Source organism: Prunus mume, linkage group LG4, assembly GCF_029339155.1.
Source record: "Prunus mume cultivar Tortuosa linkage group LG4, ASM2933915v1, whole genome shotgun sequence".
Taxonomy (NCBI): domain Eukaryota; kingdom Viridiplantae; phylum Streptophyta; class Magnoliopsida; order Rosales; family Rosaceae; genus Prunus; species Prunus mume.
The window spans coordinates 26,284,001-26,304,406 of record NC_142701.1 but is presented as its reverse complement, the minus strand read 5'-3'; the positions used below and the strand labels follow the sequence as shown (position 1 = coordinate 26,304,406).

General features: G+C 40.3%; 1 protein-coding gene across 1 annotated transcript; it reads right to left on the bottom strand.

The window, feature by feature from the left end:
• Positions 1-6,375: 6,375 nt before the first annotated feature.
• Positions 6,376-8,939, bottom strand: LOC103342475 (transcription factor MYB114-like). The gene is given in 4 exon segments (XM_089050283.1): positions 6,376-7,166; positions 7,168-7,216; positions 7,879-8,008; positions 8,316-8,939. Coding segments are annotated over 4 exon segments (342 nt in total). The 5' UTR covers positions 8,437-8,939; the 3' UTR covers positions 6,376-7,124.
• Between the last annotated feature and the right edge of the window lie 11,467 nt (positions 8,940-20,406).

Here is a 20,406-nt window from a genome sequence, read left to right as displayed (position 1 = left end):
AAAATGGAAGAAGGGAGTCAAAATGGGAAACAACCAACTAGGACATGGTAAGTGACAAAGTGAAAATCTAAATACTTACTTCAGCTGACGGCGCGCTAGGAGCTTCTGCAACAACAAGCTCGGTCGAGTTGAGGAGACGGGCGCGGGCTAGGCACGCAAGAGCTATAGCCTCGACCACTACAAGCTCGGCCGCCGCCGAAAGCCGGGACCGCGCGCCACGGTATACTCGTGACGATCGCGGGTAGTGATGACGACCAGGGAGGCTGAAACAAAAATTTCATCAAAGCGCAGCGGCGGAATTCTGAAAATAAAACGAATGTACTGAAGAACAAATTGCTTAATGAGCGGATCATGATGCCGCCGACGACGACGGCGGCGGCAGCGGTTCAGCAGCGCGTAACGCCAAGGTAGGTACGGCGGAGGCGGCCAAAGGATTTCTACCAGATGGCTCGCGCGGGTCCACGCAAGGACCTCGTCGTCCCAATACGCCCGCGGCGGCCTCCTTAGTGGTCGGCACCTCGCGACCGCTGCCTCGGCATGCATCGCTGCCGCCACCTCGGCGGTGGCTGTCCTTCGCTACCTCGTCGCCACCTCATCGCCAATTCCTGACACGCCGCCCGAGGAAAAGACCAGATTATCGGAAAAGAAAGAGGAGGGTGTGGCCGGAAAAGAAGGAAAAGAGGTGATCGAGGAGGAGTACTTACGGCCATGAGAGGCGCGCTCACAATCCTGTGGGGACTTCTTCCTCGTCCTCGGCCTCCGAAAGGATGAGGAGGACCCTTTTCCTTAGCCGCTCTAGCACCGCCGTCTCAATGGCAACACCTTCGGTCGTGGCGGCCTCAATCAGCTCCAGTGTTTGGGGCCTCTCGATCCCTCTTGCAACCTGTGTGTGTACAGGAAAAGTAAGAGGTAAAAAGCAAGTAAACAAAGACAAGGGTGACTTGGAGAAGCTAACGGCAGCGAAAAGAAAGAGGGCTTACCAACGGCAGATCGATTGAGTCTGGCGGATGGGATGGTCCTATGCGCTGAAGCCTTTTGCACCCCACTATAGCCGGCGCTGGGGTCGAGGTCGCAGCTTGAGGTCACACCGCCTCTAACCAAGGAAGGGCTGCCACCTGGTATCGCCGCGAGCGAGCTCGATCGAGGAAGCACGGTTGGGGCCTTCTTCCCTTGGTAGCCTTGGGGACGAGGGTCCCAACTGCATTCTTCAGAGCCCCTCACGGCCTCTTCAACGGGCCGAATGAATCTGCCGAGATGCACTCCTCGCACTAGACTCATCCATCCTCCTCATACGTACACGACGCAGCCAAGGCGTTAGAGTGAGGAAGGTCATTCCCTTTGAAGTTGAAAGGAAAAGCCAGCCACACCGTGTTGTCGATTTACGCCGCCCTCCAAGACGAGAGCCGATTGATTGACAATGGAGGAAGCGGTGCCGTCGATCAAGCCAAACTACCGCGCCACGGTTCGGCAGATAAACCTCACCCTTTGGACAGATCGCAGTGAAGGTCGAGCGCGACGGAAGGAGCCCATTTTTCAAATCGCTCTCCGCTTCACCATCGGATCACTGAGAGGTCGTGCGCCAAGAACAATGGATACGGCCGAGTAAGGCACACCCGAATCGCGACCCTCCTCTCGACCAAACCATAGAAAGATTTATAACAGAAGTCGAGGCATTATGTTTTCTAGGCCCGCAAACGATTGGCCAACGGCTTGTCGATGATATTGGCTGCTCTCCTCGGGAAATAAGCTCGCAGCCGAATCGAAGGCCCATAGTGGACCATCAGTTCGCCTTCATCCCGCCCGAGACAACGCGTGAAGCATGCGGTAGATATGATCGAGGAGGAAAGGGCCGAGCGCCACCTTCGCCGCGCAAGATAGTCGGCTAGGTGGGCAAACTGGGTGACTTTATTCGCCGGGTGCGTAACACGAACTTGCATAACCAATACAAAGAAGGACGCGCATGCTCGACCCAAGGAGCAATGGAATCATCATCGGCGCCGCCCTCCACGCCGGTTGTGTAGAAGTCGGAATAGTTGAGCATGTTCTTCGCCTTGCTCCCAAAGAAGCATGTCGACCGAGGCCATGCGGCCTTAAAACTCCTTCGCCTCGGGGGCCACCAGAGTGGTATTTATGCCACACCAAGGAGAGAGAGGCCGAATAAGGCAGCCATGTCTAGAACGGTCGGCGCATCATACCAAACCGAAGGTTCATGGTATTTGTGACCGACGACCGAAGCATAGGCCGCGCCAAAGCGACCGGTTCATGACGAGCGGCAGGTCGAACAACTTGATCAAGTGGTAGATGCCCTGATCCTCCATTGCTGGCCGAAGAAGTGCTCCATCCTCGCAACCATTTCTCCTAGTCTGGGGTCGAGGTTGGCCATTGGGGCTGCGGTCCGCAACGCCCAATCTTGGAAATCCTCATCAAAGGCCGCGAGGTCCACCAAATTGTTCTTCAAGTGAGCCACCGCCTCTCGGCATCCCGCCATCTACGAGGGGCCGAGGACGCAAGAGTTGGTGGCGGCCATCGCCATCACCCAAGGCGTGACGATGTTGGGTAAGACCGAGCCCTGAATTTCGGCAAATGTCTTCGATCAAAAGGCTTGGGACCGAGCTTCAACAGATGTAGGTGTTAGAGGCCATTGCAACGGATTAAAGTGAGGATATGTTTGGAAAAAGTCGAAGGAAGGGTGATGAACACAAAGAACACTAGGGCCAATGCTCAAAGGGCAAAGAGTTCGAGATTTTTCGAAAAACACAGGAAGGCAATTGAAGTCGGTGGTCACTAACAAAGGGGATAATGCGTAAAGGGGTTGAGGTGCTGAAATATGAAGTTCGAAAGGGTTGAAGAGTTGAGAGAAAGGTTTGGCAGAATTTGGGCTCAAGGTTCCAAAGCGCAAGGAAGGGATGAAGAATGACAGCTTTTATATTAGCGCTAGAATTCAAACGAAGGGCGTGGCTCTCGAGAGACGAACGCCGCAAGCATGCTCAAAGGGCGCGATGACGGTCGAAGCCCAAAGGCCATCGCTTCATTTGACGGACGAAACGACGGCTCGCGCAAGCTCGCTAATGATGGTCTCGAGAGACGTGCTTGCGCATTTAATGCGCCGATTGACTTACGATTTAAAGCACCAACTCACAATCATTTCGGGAATGCAAGGGTCCATCCTTGGAATCCTCTCGCCTCGCCCAGGCGCGATCAAGAATCAAGGGATGGGGCAATGTTTGTGCCTAATAAAACACAGTCATGAATCGATTGAAGGACTTCTTCGGCCCGGCGCCTAGCATTTCGTCAAGCATTTCGTCCTCCTAAGAGCAAAAGAAAAGCTGCAAAGGGAGAATCCTCGGCCTCGCGACCACAGTTTTGAAGACCGAGGCCAAAGGCCACAAAAGACACGGTCCGAAAAAGCTGTGGTTGAATCGCCACGTGGCCTCAGGGCCCCACGCTTCATTTGATGAAGTAATGCCTTTGACTTCGCAGCAAAACCCACTAGTCACAAGAAGCATTCAATGCACGAGGGGAGTGGCTGAAGTCAGGATTTGGTGATGGGAATCAGGGTGGTTAGGCGCAGACATTCTCACAAGTAATCTTACGACTTAGGGTCAGATTATCAACCACCAGTCCAGGGCATTAAATGCATTCCCACGGCCAAGGGGCAGAACCCACGATCAAGGCGGTGGCGAGATTTGCCGAGATCTATGGGGGTCACACCACCATGCTTCTCAACCCCAGACCACCATACTTCATGATCCTAAATGCCGATTTGACTACCCACTTGCCCTAGTCAGGCTCCACCGCGCAGGTCTTATCAGCCTCGAATGTCCCTTTAGGACTCCTATAAATACTAAGCTCAGGACTACGTTCAAGGGGTTCAAACACCAAAACCAAAAGCCTCCCACGGAGCAAATTATATTTTCCTATAATGCACTTTCAATACCTTTATTTGCTTTCTTAGGAGTAGTGGTAGATTGTAAGGAAAATCCATCCATCAATATATCATACGATCCTTGATTTCAAGGCGTCGAAGCACCATCTCTGTTATCACCTCACTCACCCCATATATCATACGACCGTCGCTCTCGAGCAACGCACGGAGCACCGCCTAAAACTCGCCACCAACACCACCACTAAACTGCCTTGTAGCTCAGGCCGTGAACCTGACGGCCGAGATTCGTTCCCCACTCGCCACAATCGTTTGATTAGAGTCGAACGCAAACAGCGCAACACTTAAACCATCTTTTATCCGAACCTCATCATCATCTTGACGGTAGATCGTCGGCGCTTCCGCGCACAACCGCACCGCATCCAAAAGAGGGACGTCACGTGTTGACGCGGACCTCCTCGGCCCGGAGCACCAGGCCGCGAGATTTGCGACGGACCAACAGTAATTAGCAAGGAATTCATCAGCCATAGTGCGTTGATTCTTACAATCAACAAGGAATTCATCAGCTATTGTGCTCCGATTCTTAAAAATTCTCATATATGAAAAAGCTCATTCCGTTGTTGCTGTAGAAGAAGGAAGAGTCAACACCAACTCAATCAAACTGTTAAACAAAAAGTAGTTTGGTACCAAAGTTGTTTCCACCAGTTGTTGACATAACTAAGAAAGAGTGGTGATTTCCTTAAAGCATGGAAGGCGATGTATATCATTTTGAAAAAACTTCAACTTGATCTATAAAGATTTCAACTTACTTGGAAGGAAATCAGCATGATAGAATTTCTCAACAAGTTTACATAGATGCTCAATATTGAAAGACTTGAAGGAATCACGAGGATCCAATGCTGAGTTAAGAGTAAGATGTTCAACTGTTTGCTGTGGAAATCTAATATTTAACCCCCTCAATGGGAGACTTGGGTAGATTTTGCTCATCACAAATGGGAGACATTGTACTAGATGATGACTCATCATTCATTTTAAAGTGCTATTAGTATAAAAAGTAGTGTCAAAACCGTTTAGTAAATTTTAATATAAAACTATTGAAACTGTGGATAATGACTAAAATGGACATGACGTTGAATATATGATGTGCTAACCATGTGGTGGTGGTGATGATAGCGGTGGTGGTAGAGGTGGTGGTGGTGATGGTGGTAGCAGGGGAGGCGAAGGTAGTGGTGGTAGCAATTGAGGTGAAGGTAGTGGTGGTGGTGGGTGGTGGGTGGTGGTGGAGGTGATGGTGATGATGGTGGAGGTGTGATAGCAAAAAAAATAATAAAAAATTATTAAAAGCTCTGATATGCTTCTTATGAAAGCACCTAAAGGCTGCTGTTAGGAGGTCATTGCTTTTAAAATAATGAAGATGTTTTATTTTTACCAAACACCTTAAACTGGTTAACTTTAAAGTAAAGTATATTTTTGAACAAAAAAGCATTATCAAATGGGGCCTAAATTTTGGGGGGGAAAAGAGTAGTCATTGCCGTACAATAATGACGATGTGGATGTTGAGCTATGAAGCCTAATTAATAGATCTACTTCATCCTCTGTAAAGTCCCCTGAATATTTCGCTTCAAGTAGTTCAAACACCTTAGTCTACAGCTCTTCCGGCACCTTTTTAATCCTGCACACATGCATAATGCAAAATTGTATAACATCTTTCTACAACATGCACATCCACATAATTAAATATCATGCAGGGGCTTCACTACTTAATTAAGCTGTAGCTATACACATATATTATATATACAGTTTTTCTCCTATGTGGACGTCCGTAAGTTATTACAGTGCGGACGCCATTGTAAACATGCAAAAAATCAAAGAGAAGTAGTAGAAAATACATGGCGTTCACACAATATTAATGTTCGGCCATCCGCATAGAAGTGCGTTTTGACAAGAGTTTATAGTCATTGGTGCGTGTTATATATAGAACAATTCTATTGCGCATTGCAACTGCAAAATGAAAAACTTCACAATGTTCTGCTTAATTTGGGTATATCAATGACAAATGTGTTTAAAACAAAAATGACATGTACGTTTAGTTGTTCACAACTCCTGGAAGCCCAAAAAAAAAAAAATTATATAAATTAATTTAATTGGAATTAATGGGAAGGAATTCTAACGAGATTCATACTTAGTGTAACAAGTGGACTACAATTTCATACTCAAAAAAATCTTGTTTATCAAGATTGATTGCCTATGATATTTTGTTTGGTTTTTGTTTATATTTTTTTGAATATAAACGATAGTATAAATTATAAGAGGGAAGAGGTTTCACATATTCACATTATCAAAGTGTTATGGGAGTTCGAACATGAGACCACTGATTACCTAATGTTGTTATGCATAATAAATCGCAAAAGTATAGTTTGGAGACCTCAACATACATGTGACTTTTATTCAGCTCATCACTATGCTCTATTTCTCATAGCATCTATCTCATGTGACAGATAAAAGAATATTAAATTAACATCAACAAAAGGAAAACAGTAATACAAAAGCTAGATGTTTTCAAGAACAAAAAAAAGTACACAAGCTATATGATATATACAATGCAAAGTCGCCATCAAACATTTTTTTTTTTTTAAAAAAAAAGGAAAAGGAAAAAGCTATGCCCAACATTACAAAGACTTAGGCCCGTTTGAGATTTCTTTTTTTGGTCAAAAATCTGCTTAACTTTAAAGTAAGTAGTTTAAGGTGTTTGGTAAAAATAAAATATTCTGCTTATTTTAAAAGCAATGATCTTTTGACAACAGCTTTAAAAAGCAACCTCCTCTGAGTTGCTTTTTAAAGCTACTTTCAATTGAAGCAGCGCGTTCCCTTTAATGATTCTAAAAATCCACGTTAAAAGAGAAATCACCTCTACCTAGCTTCTTCTGAAACATTCGTACACTGTCTTTTCGATTGTGGCATATCATCAACCCAAAAACTTGTGAACTCTTCTTCCTCTGACGCTAGAGCATAGCATGTAGCTCTTTCAAAGCATCGTCATCTAAAAAGGTTTCCCACCAATCATTTCCATTCTTTGTTGATGGTGATGTTCGTGACGGCGTACTAAAATTCTCGACTTTTTGAATATTGTCCAAAATTGGTTCTTTACTGCTCAAACAATTTGAACTCTTGATGAAGCTTCGGGGTTGAGGTCTTATTACGATGGTCTTTATTGTTTCTTGGGGTTTATCTTTCACCTTTTTCAGGCAAGAATCCGTCCGCAGTCGAGTGTTCCAATAATTTTTCACATCATTCGCTGTCCTTCCTGGAAGCCTTCCAGCAATCAATGACCACCTTCGACAGATAGCATGAGAAAATAAATCAATATATTTGTGCTATGATACACACACAAAAAAAGTAGAAAATAAATCAACCTTGCCGTCAACTTCCGTCAAATTTTCTGTTAAAAAGATAATATGACATATATGTGGGCCACACATCCAATAATATATAGCGACGTGGTTTTAAATAAAATGTTAATATATTCAAAAAAGATAAGATTAAAACTAAAAAAAAAAAAACACTCTCACCCTCTTTCTTCAAACCTGTCGCCCCACCGTGGCAACCCACCTCCCTTCACCCTCTCTCTCTCTCTCTCTCTCTCTCTCTCTCTCATCATATTTGAGGGTGATGGTCAAGCAAGCAAAGAACCGGGTCGGGATTTAAATATTTTACTAAAGCTATGTGGCACTATATTATTACATGTGTGGCCCCACCCCGCATATATGCCAATCACTTTGTTTTACGATTCACAGAGACTAAGATACATCATGCATGGCTACATGGCCCTTCTAGTGCTTTTTGTGGTTGTGCATGCGTACTGAGATAAACAACAGAAGATATAATATAGAAAACAAAGCACGGGATGCATGTCGGCGATTGTGGATTTTAGTTTTTTTTTAATGGTATGTGATGAAAGAACCATGTGGGATAAGGAATGAGACATTTATTGGTACCTGTTTCCTAAAAGCTTGTGAAGCCTAACTATTAGATCTACTTCATCCTCTGCAAACTCTCCTCTCTTGATATTTGGCTTCAAATAGTTCAACCACCTTAGTCTACAGCTCTTCCTGCACCTGTTCAACCCTGCATCCATGCATAATCCAAAAAATTCCCGATGTGGTATAAGTCTCTTAGCACCCCTCGCCTCACGAGTGATATCGTTTGAGCTAAACACGTAGACAACATAAATAGTGAGTAATATGGGAGCACTAGTGACTATTAGGCCTAGCCGGTGAAAGACAAAATTAAAAGCAACTAATTGGCAATAAGTGGAGAAGTTTAAGGCCTTGTAAACACACTAATTTAAGGCTTCACTGCCTATTAATTAAGCTCTAGCTATTTATTAACCATCTATATCATATATCTCTCTGAGTTATATTTACGTTAATACCTGCTTTGTAAGGAACTTGGTGCCACTTTCCTTCTCCATGATTCTCAATGCACTGCTTCAAAAGTTCATCTTCCTCTCTAGTCCAAGCTCCTTTTTTCACATCCAAGTTATAGCCCTCCATCTTCTTGTTGTCCAGCTTTGTATGCTAGCAGCTAGTTTATCTTGTGCCTGCTAGTTACTTCAAAGCCTCCAGAAGCCACCTAGCATTATAAATAAAAGGTCTCTGACGGTATGAAGATGATCAGATTATGGCTACAAGGCCAGTGACGTGCAATGTCTCGTGTCCACAGAAGTAAAAAAGTTTAAGAGGTTGCTACGTACGGTTCTCCATCAGAAATTAGCTATACCAGTCACTATTGAAATATGTTTTCGTGTAGGACCTGATAACAGTAACAGTTAGCTAAGAGTTTGTTAGTGTTGGCACGTGCGGTTCACATGTCACAGCTGTAATTAGTTAGTTTGTTAGGGGATTCTCCGTTACGGAGTACGAATATACGGATTAGTTACAAAGTTTTGGTTTTCACAGTTTAATTGTTTCTATGGTCCAGATTTAAAACAAATTTTAATTACAACTCTTGCTCATCGTTTCTCTCTTACCGACTCTCTCTCTCGACCCAAAACCCCTTCTCTGAACTACATCCTCTCACACTCCCTCCCTCAGCCACACCCCCAGAGCCCTCCTCCACAAACACCATATTTAAATTTGTTCAATATCTATAGCTGTTATGTTACAAAGAGGTCCATAATCAACATCCAAAATACCAAATGTTAATCCAACAATGATGGTAAAAAACCACCTTCACCTGGCTTTTTTTTTTTTTTTTTTTTTTTTTTTCTTTTCAAGAATCTGACTGTAAAAAACAAACATGATTTCAAACTCAGCGAATCTCCGATTTTTGTCTGGGTTCGAAGCTCCTCACTATCCTCACCGCCATCTCTCTGTTCCTCTCTGTCCTCACCAGCACCTCTTTGGGTTTGAAACCTTCTCTATGGGAGGATAAGAGCATCTACAATAGGCTCCTTAAATCACCTTTTTAGCTAAAATTTAGGGAGGAATTGAAAAATTCCACCTCCAATCACCGCCATCTCTCTGTGTCCTTATTTATGCTCGTCGTCTCTGACCAGTTTTTTAGTAGCGTATAGCTGCAATTTCTAGGGCATAAAATTCTCTAATTGTCGAAGCACATATTCTACGAATATGAATGCAGCATCGTGTAACCTTTTACTACACTTATCTCTTGAATCCTGCTTTAGAGTGTTCGACTGGCTCCTCCCAACACGCTTCCCTCAATGTCAGTTTGTAATTAGAAAAAAACTCAAAATTGGGGCGACAAAAAATTAGTCAGAAGTACACCTAGCATTATTTGCTCAATTATTGGCCTGCGTACGTAGTTGACCTATCTCAACAGTAAAGAACGAGACAAAAATTGATTGATAACAATATTTATGGTGGTGATGAGAGAAAGAACAAAGATAATCAGAGCCAAGAAAATGAGAGAAACCATCAATTAATTGTCTCTCATCAAAGCTTAACACTTAACCAGATGCTTAGTTAAAAGCCTTACTACTTAAATAAACTAACTAAAGACACGTGGCTTTCTTCAGATATCACAGATAGGCACACGAGCCTAACATATCTCTCCTAAATTCCTTCAAGGTAAACTTACTTCTACATAGTACCAAGCCAAGCTTTCTTTACGGAACAATAACTAAAAAAGCTTCCACCAACTAAATGCTTATTTTGTAAGGGAGTTGTAGTTTAATTGGTTCTAGGTTCGATCCCCCTCTACTCCAATATCGCTTGTATAAATTGTTTTTTTTTCTTCTTTCAATTAATGTGTATTTTTAAAATAATCATGTCAGCTAATATGTAATATGTAATATGATTAGACTGTCAATTCTTATCATATATTCAAATAAAGGTCAATTTGATCAATGGTACACATAGGGCACATTTTAGTAATTAACATGGAAATCTAAAAGGAGGAATTTTTGTTTACTACTGAGTGAAAGAAAAGGGAGGAAGGAAAAGATAAGAGAAATGAAGAGAGAAAAGATAGGAAAAATATGTAGAAAATCAAAGCAATAAGACAAGGGGAATGCTAGTAACTTTTTTTCTCTCGCCTCTTCCTTCTAACTTGTCGCCCCACCATGGCACCCCACCTCCCTGCACCCTCTCTCTCTCTCTCTCTCTCTCTCTCTCTCTCTCTCATCAGATACGGGGGTGATGGTCAAGCAAGCAAAGAACCGGGTTGGTATTTGATGCAAGAACGTAATCAGTTTCAATGGTTGGGGAAGGCATAGGGGTCCAAATCTGGAATGGTAGTTATGACTCTTTGTTATGAACTTGAAATGGTTTGTAGTTGCTGTGATGGTAGAAGTTGAATTGGTGTTTACCTATAGCTGCACATGAGTTGGGCATGTGATTCATTAACCTAGGTGCAGGTACTCAACATGAACTGTAGATACTAACTATGAAATCTTGTATGTTGGGCTCAACTATGCAGCCGCAGTAATAAGAAATGGTAACAAAGGTACAATTAATTTCTTCACGGCATTTAAGATAGGGTCGCCGGTGCTGTTGTAGAAGGAGAGATAGAATAGAGGGAGAGGGAGAGGGGAAGAGAGAACAGAGGGAAAAGACGGCAGAGAAGAAGACAGAAGGGGAGGGCTGGCGACATGTTTTTTTATATTTAAATTTAAATTCAAGTTTTAGTTTTCTTTTTCTTTTTCTAGAAAAAATTAATTTAATTTTTAATATATTAAATCTTTTATTAAAGCTAAGTGGCACTATATTATTAGATGTGTGGCCCCATATATATGCCACATCAACATTTTAACAGAAAAGTTGACGAAAACTGACGACAGAGACCATTTTGATGTGTGAAGGATAACCTTAGGGACCATTAGTATCACAAAAAAAAAAAAAACTTTAAGGATGAAAGACGATAATTTCACAAACCTTAAGACCATTTGTGATTAAAAAAAAAATAATTGTTCTAACATATATGATCACTATGTTTTACGATTCACTGAGACTAAGATACATAGCCCCTCCTTTGAAAACACTTGTAGCGTCGCTTTGGGGGAGGAGGCCTTTGTTCCTCCTCCCCTCTTCTCTCCTCCTTCCCACTTCTTCCTTCTCCTATTTTCTCTCTCTCTCTCTCTCTCTCTCTCTCTCTCTCTCTCTCTGTGAGAGTCTTCTCTCTCATCTGTGAGAGTTTATGTTACTTTTCTGTTTGCTTGTTTTTGCTCCTTATCTCTCTGAATCTCTTATCCAACTCATTCTCATCCCTCTGATCTCCCTCATCTCTGACTCTTTGTGTCTCCAAACACCCCATCTATCTATTACATCTCCCCCAAGTTCTCATCTTCCCATTTCCCTATGTTTGCCTTTCTCTACTTTTTTCTCTTCACCCTCACCTTAAATTTCCCTAAATTATGCCCAAATTTGGAAAACCCATATATGCACTTTCACTCTCCTCTTTCTTCCCCACCCGTAAATGTTGTTCTTCAATCTACACTTCTCACCTCTACATCCCTTGCTCCTTCTCTGTTATGGTCTCCTCCACACATTCCCTCCGGCTGTGTCCCGACCCGAGATCTCAACCCCCAGCCACTGTTCCTCGGCTCCATGGATGAGGATGCTTCAAAAGTTCTATTTGCACTAGCTTCTAGGATTATGGTAGCGCTCTTTGCGTGGGTGGTTTGTCCACCACCATTCTCCATTCTAAGCAATGGTTTGTCTTATTATTGGTTACCCATCTCTGGGGTTATGGATATGCAACAGCGGCGCGGCAAGGGAAAGTAACTTCCCATATTTAGGGTTCTTCCTTTGTGTTTGTATTGGGCTAGATGTTTGTTTTAGAGTTTTCTTTTATATGGTGTTGAGGCCCAAAATATCCAGGGTTGGGCCCAAATAAATTTTCGGCCCAACGCAATGCCTTATTAAGAAAAGATCCGATTTAGAGCACACGAAAGTTCGTCATTCACTCTTGCACGAGTCATGATCCACGTGCCATGCCAAATATATATATGCAATCTATCATGCTAAGAGTTGAAATAACCACGTGGCTTTACGAGCCCAAGCTAATTATCTCGTCAAGCGTCATATTCCTCTTCAAAGCGACAAAATTGAAGTACGCCAAGCAACATGCAATGCCAAGCGAAAAATCATTATTATTACACCTAGCCACGCTACAAGCTTAAGTGGGCCCAAGCCACGCAAAATGCCTGGGGCTTGCTGAGTGGGTTGTGGTATGGATGGTAACAAGCTTTCTTGAGGCCCATTGATGAGCTGAGAAATGGAAGTTTTGGGCTGCTTGGGAGCCCCAAAACTCAAGCCCATTTCTTGAGCCCAAATATGTGGGTAAACATAAAGGTGAGAAATAGCCCAATACTTTAGGAAAAATTAGCCCATCATCTCAATAAAATAGCCTATCACTTTAGGAAATTAGCCCATTCCCTTAATGGGAACCCATCACTTTAGGAAGGCCCAAGCAACCAATGTTTATCTGCCATCTCCATCACTTAGCTGGAAACATGAACCACAATGAAAAGCCAAAATGTTTATGTCTGTAAGCTGCTAAGAAGCTCCAGCACATGGACATAGAAAACTTCCAAGAAGAACATTCAAAGATCCAAAGTATAATAGCGCGCATAGGTTGCTAGGAGGAGGGGCACCCTTCAAACCAACGTACATACCCATTTCTTTCCGCCCACAAGATCTAGCCATGGAAGAGGGAAGGAAAGAAGGAAAGGAGATAATCGAAAATGGGAGTCCCCCAAAACAGTGGGGAAAAGCCTAGAGCTCCCAAAAACCCTGTCTTCGTGTGATTGGGCAGAGAGGATTTCACCAAAAAGGATGAGTCAAAGGAAGAGAAGAGAAAGGAAAAGAAACACTTGGCCAAATTGGATAGAAACCATTAGGGTTTCTTGGAAAGGAGGAGCTTCCAGCGGCTATAAATGAGGCACCTCTTACCCAACATCAGACAACCACATTTAGAGAGCAAGCTTCATCTCTCACCCCTGAAACCTCTGCAATTTCAAGCCCCATTCCTCTATACCCTACCATTTTCTCTTCTGGTAAATCGTTCCACACTTGACAAAATTTTCGTCTAAACTACTCAACACACCCATTATACCCCCATCTCCCTCTCTCTTCAACAAACCTTCTTAGAATCCCTTCCCCTCTTTCCTTAGAACCCTTGGTTCTCATAGGAACTCACAACTCTCTCTCTCTTTAATGTTAAACTCATGATTGTTTTACTTCCATGCCACAAGCTTCTCATGCCAAGCTAAGAAATTATCTGTAAGCGACTGTTAGTTTTACTGGTGAAGGTAACTAAGGTGCTTCCTAAGGCTCGGCTACCTTTTCAAGCATTCTTGGCGCCTAATTCTTGAACTCAGACCCAGGGGCAATTTTCACACATTTGACTCTTTACAGGGCCCACAGCGAAAAAGCCCATCTGGCTTTTTAATTTATGTTGGGCTGAAGCTTTGTACCTATCAGTGTTGGGCTGGTTTTTTATTTTTGCATTTTCTAATTGTGTAATCCCTTTCATCTTTATCGAATGAATTACCTTGAAAAAAAAAAAAAAACAAACAGAGATTAAGATACATCATGCATGGCTACATGGCCCTTCTAGTGCTTTTTGTGGTTGTGCATGCGTACTGAGATAAACAACAGAATATATAATATAGAAAACAAAGCACGGGATGCATGTCGGCGATTGTGGATTTTAGGTTTTTTTTAATGGTATGTGATGAAAGAACCATGTGGGATAAGGAAAGAGACATTTATTGGTACCTATTTCCTAAAAGCTTGTGAAGCCTAATTATTAGATCTACTTCATCCTCTGCAAACTCTCCTCTCTTGATATTTGGCTTCAAATAGTTCAACCACCTTAGTCTACAGCTCTTCCTGCACCTGTTCAACCCTGCATCCATGCATAATGCAAAAAATTCCCAATGTGGGATAAGTCTCTTAGCACCCCTCGCCTCACGAGTGATATCATTTGAGCTAAACACGTAGACAATATAAATAGTATGTAATATGGGAGCACTAGTGACTATTGGGCCTAGCCGGTGAAAGACAAAATTAAAAGCATCCAATTGGCAATAAGTGGAGAAAGTATGTAATATGGGAGCACTAGTGACTATTGGGCCTAGCCGGTGAAAGACAAAATTAAAAGCATCCAATTGGCAATAAGTGGAGAAGTTTAAGGCCTTATAGGCATCACTAATTTAAGGCTTCACTGCCTATTAATTAAGCTCTAGCTATTTATTAACCATCTATATCATATATCTCTCTGAGTTATATTTACATTAATACCTGCTTTGTAAGGAACTTGGTGCCACTTTCCTTCTCCATGATTCTCAATGCACTGCCTCAAAAGATCATCTTCCTCTCTAGTCCAAGCTCCTTTTTCTCACACCCAAGTCATAACCCTCCATGTTGTCTTTTAGCCAGCGTTGTATGCTTGCAACCAGCTTATTTTGTGACTGCTAGTTACTTCAAGCGTCCAGAAGCCATAAATAAGGGGTCTCCCACGGCATTTAGACCATCAAATTAAACCTTACCAGGCCAGTGACATGCATGCCTCATATCCACAGAAGCAAAAAGTGACGAAGTTTAAAAGATCAACAGTTAATAATTCTCAATCATAAGTTAGCTACCAGTCAAACTATTAAATATATTTCTATTTACACTAACACCCCCTGAGCTTTCTTGTGTTTTCACAAAACTCACCTCAGGTCTCAAACATTACACAAACACCCCCTGAGATTTAAGTTTGTTTTCACAAATCCCTTTTTCGTTGATTGTTTGTCCAAAAATTGATATTTCATTGAAAAAAAACTTATGCAAATGAGAAAATTAACCTCAATGAAGTATCTGCAATCCAATCTCAAAGGTCAACTTTGTCATTTGGAGAATTTTTTTGTATAAAATCCATCAATCTTTGGTTGAAAAATTAATGAAAATGAATTTTGTGAAAACAATTTAAAACCTCATGGGGTGCTCGTGTAATTTCTTAAATCTCAAGGAATTTTGTGAAAATGCCAAAAACTTTAGGGAATGTTAGTGTAAATAACTCACACACACACACACACACACACACACACACACACACACACACACACTATATATATATATAGAGAGCTTTCATTGAGGGACACCTCTTGTAGGGTACACTTCGTTTTCACTAATCCACACTGTCTACTTTGTAGATATTCATTCAAAGATCATCTCTACAAAAAAATCACTTGAATCCGATATGATTTGACCACTCAATTGAATTATTGAAATTTTAGTACTTTCTTGAAGCACCGTGTTCATTGATTTTGTATGACACAATTGGACATCGAAACGGTTTCTGATTTGTCTAATTTTTTGCAAGGATGATCTATGAATATAGACTTAAAAAATAGATGGTTTCGATCGTTGAAAAAATATTTTTTGAGGACCCTAAAAGGCAGTGGCAGACCTACAAAGTCTAGGTTTTCATAGCAATAACACATAATCTATTTCAAGAATTTTTTAATAAATGATTTTGGGCCAAAATCTAAAGCTATAATAAGGGAGATACATATATGTATTACGAACAAAAATAAAAGTTATATGTAGAAAGCTGCAATTTCCACATGAGCAGAAAAGTCAGTTTTCCACGGCATAAATTGTCTACTAGTCAAAACACATTGTAAGAATATGAATGCAGCATCGTGTAACTTGTTACTACACACACATCTTTACCCACCTGGAATCCTGCTTTTGATTTTTTGTCTGCATGCTCCCAACAGGCTGCCTTACTTTTGAAGTGTTAGTTTGTAATTCTCTGTGTCTGGTTTATGAAAATGAAAACAAAGATTCGCGTGACAATTGAAGTACCAAACCACTAAACTCAAACACCTAACATTGTTTCCTCAAATTATTGTAATACTTACTTGAGCTAAAGTTGGTGGAGTGTTAACCAGAGTCATAAATATTGGGAGAGGGGGATTCGAAGTAAGGACTTGTGTATGAGTAAATATTCTTAACCACTTAGCAAACATAATATTGGACGATATATGATTAAGTTGAAAGAGGAAAATAATAATTTGCAGGAAGTGAAAAGATAATATTCAAAAAGCTCAAACAAGATATGTCCTTATTCAAAAAGCTCAAACACGACCGATTGATTTGTAGTTTAGATGGGACATTGGTGGAAACTACACTAGCAAACATAGAATTTAAGCCCATGAAGAACAAGAGGAAGCTACATAATTTAATTGGAGGGATAGAGGGATAGCGTTTGGATCGATGTGCAATTAGGTGGAAATCTGATTATTAATGTTAATTTCTTTTGTTTTGCATGGTAATTATATTGTTTAAACTTGAGGTTAAAGGTTCAGAAAAGCTACTCTTTCGTTTGTTTGTTTGTTTTTTTTTTTTTTTGGATCAAATAGAAAAATTTCATTCATCACTAGCACTAAACAAATGATAAAAGTTTACAGACAAACGGAGGGCGTTAATGTGGCCTCATAAATTGCCTTTTCGATGTTGATAAAACACTCCAGCCACCTCTCGTTCAACCATTAACACACGAACATTCTCCACCACATTTCCAATATTACTCCACCAATCTAAACCATCTTTGAGAATAGAAACAACTTCTTGAGAATAAAGACCAATGGTAAACAGAGTAAAACCCATGTACCCATCATCAATAAACCTTCTCGGACAACCGCCAACTCAGTGCCCAAAACATCTAGACCAGGTGGACTGCCAAAAGCAAACCCATAGATAAAGTTTCCGTCATGATCATGACAGCAGCCCCCCAGACCCCAACCACTTTTCTCACGGCCCATAGCCCCATCACAGTTAAGAATAAAAGTATTTACCTGTGGTTTCAACCAATGGACCCGTTGAGGTACGAAGGGGAGCTTGGACCGCTCGTCACAAGATTTGAACACCGCCAACATCTCCATCGTGTTTTCCACCATATTATCCAACCGTGTAATCTGTTTCCCATGCAAAGAGTCGTTATGTAGTTTCCACACATTCCACACACAACAGGCAAAGCGCTCTATGTCAGCTTTCAACAACATTGAAGCCACAGCCTCAAAAATATCAGCAAAAGTGCCAATTGATTCCAAAATTTTAGAATCCTAAGTGCTTCTTTTAAAGATTCATTTCTGTTGTAACGAAACAAACACAAGTTTGTATGTCACAGATCCTTTTCTTTGATGTCAAATAGATATTTGTTTTATTTGAGGTTTTGGGTCGCAAAACCTCTGGAGGATTCAAAATTTACACTCACACTCTCTAAAGGTTTCAAATTGATTTCACCAAACTCCATATGTTAATTTTTTATCTAACAATTGGTGTTGTCATAAAAACAAAATTCTTCAAATGACAAAGTTAATTAAGAGAATAGATTGTACATATTCATGAGGTCTAATTGTTTAGAAGTATTCTTTATGAAATGATAAAATTTTCAACATAAAATTAAAGGAAAGGGTTAGTGAAAAGAATTTGTAACCTGGCTAGTGATGTCATTGTAAATAACTCTAGCAAAAAAAAAAAAAAAGTTATTTACACTAACACCCCCTTAGGTTTTTGGGGTCTTCACAAATCTACCCTATGTCTCAAAAATTACACAAACACCCCTTGAGGTTTCAGTGTGTTTTCACAAAACCCCTTTTCGTTGATTGTTCGTCCAAAACTTGATAATTTCAATGAAAAAAAACTTGTACAAATAAAAAATTAACCTCAATTAATGTATATGCAATCTTATCTCAAAGACCAACTTTGTCATTTGAAGAATTTTTTTTGTATAAAATCATCAATCTTAATTGGATGAAAAATCAATGAAAATGAGTTATGTGAAAACAAACTGGGGTGTTCGTGTAATTTGAAAAATTTCAGGGAATTTTGTGAGAAACCCAAAAATCTCAGGAGATGTTAGTGTAAATAACTATTTTTTAAAAAAAATTTAAAAAAAGAAGCTTTTTACAACAGCCAACCCTCCCACATCCATTACAAAGCGCTATCAATGAGTGAGACAGATGCCTTACTGGAAGAAACCAAACAACTTGACGTTACAGTGTATCTTATATGAGAAAATGTATCTTATATGAGAAAACGAATCAAGCACAAATCGATCTTGTAACTGTCTAGGTGATGTACAAATATCATTGTCTGGAAAAGTGGAATTCAGCAGTAATACTAATAATTATCTTTATTCAATCGTTTTCAAAATCGATCCTGTATACCAAAAAAGCAAGGGGCCAAGATTTCATATTCAAAAAGAATGGGACCACTATTTGAGTTCATTTAAGTCCTAGAATTAAGTTTTGAGTACTATTTGCAAATTTTGGGACCACGATTTGCTGGATTAGTACGGTTATCATCAAATGAAGATATGAAATTGAGGGATTGGATTTCCATGATCCGAATAGGGTAATTTTTTATTTATTTATAGGTATTCTTTTAATGATCATTCGTACAAAATATCACTTTTAAATCTGAAATTATTTGATCACTTAATTAAACAATTGTCATTTTATGTTTTCTTCAAATACCGTATGCATCTATTTTATTGGTGACAACTAGATGTCTTCATGGTTTTCAATTTGTCTAATTATTTTGCAGGAATAATCTATAAATGAAAACTTGATATCACGATCCAAGTAGGGTAATTTCCACGATCCGAATATTAAATTAGTATCTGTCTCATGTGACTTTTCATTTGATGATAACCGTATGCATCTACTTGGATTTCCACGATCCGAGTAGGGTATTTTCTTAGGTATTTCTTTAATGATTATTCATACAAAATATCACTTTTAAATTCGAAATTATTTGACCATTCAATTAAACAATTGTCATTTTATGGTTTTTTTCAAGCACCGTATGCATTTATTTTACTGTGCTGCTAAACGAACCCTAAAGTTAACTGAGTACACCCTATTACCAAACTATTTATTGAATTACTAATTTATCCTAATATAAAATGACCAAAAATGATATTTTGAATTGTGAAACACCGTCGTCATCTCCTCCACCGGACATAGCAACGTCTCATTCATAAAATTATCTCCTCCATCGTCACACTAACACCGTCATCATACCATCCGCTTCTCCACTGTTACAGCAACCTCGTCGTTGTACTATTATACTAGTGTCGTGGTCGTCTAGTATTGGTAAATCTCATTTTGATTTTGTTATCAAATGCGTTATACTATCTTGTTTTGTTCTTCATGGGCCAAAATGTTTTGTAACCTTCCTCTGGAAATTGGTTTTAATTTGTGTTTCAAAGGGAGCAGTTTCTGGGTTGTTTAACATTGATGATTTTAAGAGATCCATGACCATGTGGGTATGCTACAGACTTGCCACAAACATCTGAAATGCCTTCATAGCTTTTCGGGTTTAGATCCAAATAATATGTTGAGGCCCATGAAAATTCCTTCATATAACTTATGAAACCAAACACTAAGTTCAATGTTTGTGTTTGTAGTTCAATTTAATAAAAGATGGCATGAATTCATGTAAAAGAAGAGCCTAGTTTGGATTGGTATTAGGGTGTATCAAGGGTATTTTTGGTAGTAAAATAGGGTGTATTTAGTTAGCTTTATATTTTAATTAAAATATTAAGGTGTACTTAGATTATAAGGTCTATTCAGTTAATTTTAGGGTTCGTTTAGCAACACTCTTATTTTATTGGTGACAACTAGATGTCTTAATGGTTTTCAATTTGTCTAATTATTTTGCAGGAATATTCTATGAATGAAGACTTGAAAAATAGACGACTCGGATTATTGAAATAATATTCGTGACAGACCCCAATGGTGCCCTCAAATAAAATTATTTAAACACGATGGTGGTGGAAATAAAATTTGTGCTGGTCTGTTTTATCGATACTATTAGCAAACTCTCTTTCAATGTGGAGGATCATGCAATCAACAAGGACTTCATCAGCTATGGTGCTTCAATTCTTAATAATTCTCATTTATGAAAAAGGTAGTTTTGTACCAAAGTTGTTTCCTCTAGTCAACACCAACTCTATCAACCTGTCAAACAAAAGGTAGAGTCAACACCAACTCTATCAAC